This window comes from Notothenia coriiceps, unplaced genomic scaffold (assembly GCF_000735185.1).
Source record: "Notothenia coriiceps isolate Sejong01 unplaced genomic scaffold, NC01 NC01_scaffold00003988, whole genome shotgun sequence".
Classification (NCBI taxonomy): domain Eukaryota; kingdom Metazoa; phylum Chordata; class Actinopteri; order Perciformes; family Nototheniidae; genus Notothenia; species Notothenia coriiceps.
Window position 1 is genome coordinate 1 of NW_011336689.1, and position 5,885 is coordinate 5,885.

The 5,885-nt window shown below is 33.8% G+C and overlaps 1 protein-coding gene across 1 annotated transcript; it reads right to left on the reverse strand.

Moving 5' to 3' along the window:
* Positions 1–2,950: 2,950 nt before the first annotated feature.
* On the reverse strand, positions 2,951–5,283 carry LOC104941820 (superkiller viralicidic activity 2-like 2). Its single transcript, XM_010766961.1, has 3 exons — positions 5,150–5,283; positions 4,366–4,476; positions 2,951–3,283 (listed from the first exon to the last, which is right to left on the reverse strand). Exons 1-3 carry the CDS (start codon positions 5,279–5,281, stop codon positions 2,966–2,968), a joined length of 561 nt encoding a protein of 186 aa, XP_010765263.1. The 5' UTR covers positions 5,282–5,283; the 3' UTR covers positions 2,951–2,965.
* Positions 5,284–5,885: the final 602 nt, after the last annotated feature.

Below are 5,885 nucleotides of genomic sequence, written 5' to 3' on the forward strand. Positions count from 1 at the left end.
ACTCCACTGCTTCCCACCTCTGGATGTAAAGATTATTTAAAGGACGTTGATAGTGACTGTAGGAGTCATATGTTAAAATGTATAATTTGATATATTGTGTGTATATATATTTGAACATTGTAATTCTTTGTTATTAGTATTATATATTTGATTTAAACCAGCTGTTGTAAAATTGAGGTCATAGCAATATCGTTTTTTGACGTTTTTTGTACCGATATCTTTTGTTTAAGTAAAGAGTCAACCAAACTTCCCGAGACGTATTTTTGTTGGAGTCAGGCTCATTGCTACATGGACATATTGATGTTTGGATTAGACGGAAGGAACTACAGTGACAGATGTTTTGTGCATGAAATCATCTGAAAGGAAGTGGAAATATTGGAGTTTTACAGGAGATTATCTGTCCTCCATGTTTTACTGTATCAACACTAACCAGAGAAAGAATAAATAATAATTTTTGGAAATGGAGGCTTTCGGATACCTGTAATCTTGCGGAAAGTGCTTAAAAATATGAGGATGTGGTCAGAAAATAATGAATGAAAAATAACCAGGGGAAGGGGTAATATTAAAAGAAAACAAGTGGTGCAATTATGGGGAAAAATATCTATATTTTCTGATATTAACACATTTACGGTAAAATTCAAACATTTACATGATTAAATTACCGGGATTTCCATAATTGAAGTGGTGCGTTCAGGGAGCAAGGCCGTAGATATTCGCCGTAAAGTTACGAATGTACGTAAGAAAGGTGGACATTTTTTAGGATTCAAGTTGCAAATTAAGCACACTTTTGGTTGGTTTTTTGAGAAATGGTGGATACACATTTAAATTAGCAGGATATCCATAATTAAAATGGTGCATTAAGGGAGAAATCGTGGATATAATTTGAGAGTTATATGGTCAAATTATAAGAAAACACTTACAAATGTACATAACAAAACTCACAACAAACTACATAAATAAAGATCGAAATCGAGAATTACCAAGAAGTAAAACCCTAATAAATGTGTTATTGTTGTTGCTGTTGTTGTTGTTGTTGAGGAACCACAGGTCGGATGAACCTCATCACACCAGACGGGAACATCAGGAGTTCCTACTTACTGCCAAATCCAATTATAAAGTATAATTTCATTAAGTCATCAACTGCAGGCTGAGTACAGAGTGTGTGAGTCTCTGTCTGTGAGTGAGTGAGTGAGTGAGTGAGTGAGTGAGTGAGTGTGTGAGTGTGTGAAGCCATGTGGTTTCTAAACAACAACAAAACAGTTTTTCTTTTCGGTTATTCTCGATTTAGATCATGGCTATATTCAATATTGTTTATAAATATATATATATATAAAATATTTAAAGCTTCAATAAAGAGCCTAAAAAAAAACTTTATAGGTTAACATTTTTTGTAAAATAACACAAAAAGTATTACATTAAAAATATTTTTTTCTACATAGAAATATAAAAAAAAAAATAGTATTAAAAAAAAAAAACTTTTAATAGAAAATACAATTTAAAAAAAACCTAAAGATATATAATAATAATAATAATATTACATTAAAAAAAAATAGCAATAATGGCAACATTTAAAATAAGATATGGCTGTTTTTGGTTGGTTTTAATAATTAATGAACGTGTTCTGGTTCATCTCTTTCTGTGCTGGACTTCCTCCCCGTAGAGACTCAGTGACTGCTCTGTTTATTCAATATCCCAAGAATAGATCCCCTCGCTTTATGACACGTTTTTCCTCTGATCTGACCGGAGGGCGAGGCGCTGCATGAACAATGCCCTCGCTCTCTTCCTGTGTTTGTCTGTAAAGATATTTAAAGCTGAGGCCGACACGTCTGGCAGGAAAGACAACTGAAGGTCACAGATTGTAATCTAACAAAAGGAAGCAAATGTAGATTAAAAAAAGTAATTAATAATTAAACAATAACAAAACCCACTGTGTTTAATGTGTGTGAGGTTTGACATTAAGTTAGGTTTTTATGGAGGTAGATTTGTCTCAAAACTATGCGTGAACACATCTAGAAACTCCAAAAACTGTCAGCAAAGTACCACAGAAAGAACAGCTGATATTCAAAGGAAACTGTTCATTTGTTTTAAAAGTGGACCTATCATGCTATATTTGAATAATATAGTGTAGGACCATAGCTATATAAGGCATATTTATACTTTTTATTTTTCAAAATACCAAACAGATCATGCATTTTAGCCATTCCTCATTTCGCTCAATTTAACACTGTCTTTGCATGGGCTGATTCTGTGAGAACAGCACCATCTACAGGCCTGGCATATGTACTACAGCGTCTCCAGCGCTTTCCAATGGCAATGTCCGTGGCTGTCTCCTACTGATTGGTGGAGTTGGCCCAATAGCCGTAGCGCCACTTCTGTGACGTCATAGAAGTGTTAAAATCTGGATCAGTCTGTATCAGATCCGTTGCAGCCCCTTTTTAAGAGATTTGGGTATGGAGGAAAATAGAGAGGGTTGTGTTTTCTGACACTTGGTGAGTTCCCTGGAACACCGGGGACACATATTCATGTAGAAAAGACGTAGAAAAGTGCATTTTGCATGATAGGCCACCTTTAAATAAAATAGGCTATTAGTCTCCTATTGGCTAGCAGAGTTAATTGTTTCAGCTCTCATTAAACACTGTTGTTTATTACCTTCAGCTAAATTACACATACATGTATAATCTGTACATTTAAAACACCTTCGACTGAAATGCAAAAAAAGAAAATATATAAAATTAGGACCTAGAATTGAGATGCACAAATCAATTTTCGACCCATAAATACTGAATAACATGTTATTTTTAATTATTCTTGGAATTTGTATGATAGAAAGATAATTAAAATTAATTCCACATGTTAACAAATATTTGTAAAAATTGAAGAAGAAAAAAAATTCATGAATAAATTATATTAATAATAATAGTGATCTGCTCTGACTGGTAGTTGTGATCTGTCAGCCTCTTAGAGATCACATCAATGTGTTTTGGAGTGCTAGCCAATAGGAGCACAGTATGACAGTGATGTCACTATGTTCTGGAACTAAACAAAGGAGTTCAATGGAGGTGTAAAAGGGCCCCTTTAAGGTCAGTTTTCTCACCACAGCTTTCTTCTCACAGAGCGAGTACACGGCCTCCAGGTTGGGGTCGCTGTGCAGAGGGTGGGAGTACATGCGGTGCTCGAAGGCCTCGACCTTCTGGATCACCTTCTTCAGCGCCGGATCTTTGATGCCCATGTCGTCCACGGGATCCAGCAGAGGAACGCCGTCCGGGAAACGCTTCTGTACCTCCTGCACGCAAAAGAAAAGAAAAGAGAGAGTAATGATTTTCAGAAACGTTTTTTATTTAATTTGTTGTTTGTGACAAAAATAGTAAAAACTAATAATATAGTTAAAATTGAATTACATTCAAAAAGTTGAAAACTAAAATAAATATAATTAATTTTTTTATATTAATCAAAATGTAATAAAAAAATAAATAAACAAACAAACAAATAATTGAATAAATAAAATATAAATATGAGATCAGCAGTAGATAATTACACAACAATATAAATTGTGTAAATTTTTGCCATAATTGAAAAAGAATATGACATTTTCGCCAATGTCAAACGATGTATAAGGTCTTTAACTAATGTACAGTTTGAGTACTACACAAATAAAAGAAGCACAACTTTCATTATTATAAGAAACTCCCTATTATAAGCTGTCTTAGACAAGCCTCCAAATTGTATTTACACAGACATTGGATTCTGAACTTGAGTGTGAGTGTCCGAGCATTACTATCCTTGTGGGGACCTAAATCTGTTTACGCAGTCACGTGTGGGGACTCGTCTCCCTTATGGGGACATAAGGGAAGTCCCCATGACGGGAATCATTAATTTTGTGTTGGTTATGGTTAAGGTTATGATAAATCTCCAGGAAATGCATGTAAGTCAATGTAATGTCCCCTGAATTGTGTGTGTGTGTGTGTGTGTGTGTGTGTGTGTGTGTGTGTGTGTGTGTGTGTGTGTGTGTGTGTGTGTGTGTGTGTGTGTGTGTGTGTGTGTGTGTGTGTCCAATCTTGATTTCTAAACAACGACGAAAAAACAGTTTTTCTTTTAGGTCATTTTTGATTTAGATCTTGTAAATATATTGTATATTAAAAGCTCCACTTAAAAACCTAAAAATAAGCTTTAAAATATATAAAATACAAAAAGTAGTTAAAATAAATAAAATTACATACAAATAAAAAATATAAAAAATATTTTGTTTATCTAAATAGTTTTATTTTACTGTATCTTTTATTGGACATTTAACTTTAACGTCTTGTGTTTATAGAAGTTGTTTATTCTATTTCTATAATAATTATTATATATATAATTATGATGTACCTGGATGGACTTGAGCATCAGCTGCCGGTTGTCAAAGGGCCTCAGATCTTTGGGGATGTAGAGACGGACGGAGCTGATGGAGGTCAGGAGATGCAGCATCACTGGGACCACCTGGAAATAGAGAACAACATCATTGTAAGTGGTGCAGGGATGTCGTATTTTCGTAGAGGACCCTGAAGGCAACGTGTCTCCCAGGTTCCATTTTTTTTAATATGTATTATTAATTATAAAAATGTTTGTGCTTGTGTTAACCTCAGACCTTATGACAGGCTTACAACCCAAAAAACCATTGACGGACCAGTCTTTCTTTAATTAATATAACTAGTGTCAGTGTGTTCCTCCCTTCGTGTGCAGAGTTTTAAACACAGTGAACATGTTTTTAAAAGCCCAAATCTTTCAAATTTAGAATTGAAGCAAAGGTATTTTGTTAGAAAGAAACAAGTTATGAATTTTGTAAATCATAAAATCCATGTTTTATCAATAACATAACAGACTTTTGGTACAGCTCTGTGTGTGTGTGTGTGTGTGTGTGTGTGTGTGTGTGTGTGTGTGTGTGTGTGTGTGTGTGTTGGGGTTCATCCAATCTTTAAAAGTGAAGCAATGTGGTTTCTAAACAACAACAACATTTAGGTTATTCTCGATTTAGATCTTTGGGTATAATAAAAAAAAATGTATACATCGATTAAATATTTAAAGCTTCACTAAAAAGCCTAAAAACAAGCTTTATATGTTAAAAAATGTATACAAATAATACAAAAAGTGTCTGTCTGTCTGTCTGTCTCACCTGCATCTCCCCGGTCTCTCCTGGAGCTGCAGGTTTAGCTGCCTCAGTGGCAGCATCCTTCACGCTGTCCTTACTGCAGTGAACCAGAACCTCCACCACGTACAGAGGCTCAGAGTCCGTGCTGGACTGCATGGGAGACCGAATGATCAGGATATGAATACTTTATTTATACTGGGAGAAATTGGGTTTCCTGACAGATGCTCCATATTTAAAAGTAAATAAAAGATTAAAAATAAATGTTTTTAAATGAAAAATAAATATAGGTATGAGAAACTAAAAGTCAAATAAAGAGAACATTTGACATCAAAATTGAGTCAAAACATATATAAACGTTAGAAGATTTAGGAGAAATGCCCCCAAAATAAAGACTTAAAATATGTATTTAATTATAAGAAATTAAAGAAAAAAGGAAATCTTAAAATAAAAATGTATAAACACGAATAAAATGGAACGAAAATATTTATTATTCATAAATAAAAGAAATATTAATGTCAAAAAAAGTAAAACATACTGATATCAGAGTTCCCGTTATAATATTTTTTCGCCGGTCAACATGTTTGTTAAAGTTTAAATCTCCCCGACTAAATGAGAAAAGTGCCGGTCAAAGGTCTTCTTTGTTATTTATTGAGCTTTAAAACAAATTGGTATGATTCGATATTAAACAAACTAATAATAGCAGATTAACTACATTATTCAAAAGTGAACAGTAACTTACAATAACACGGGGAATAATAAA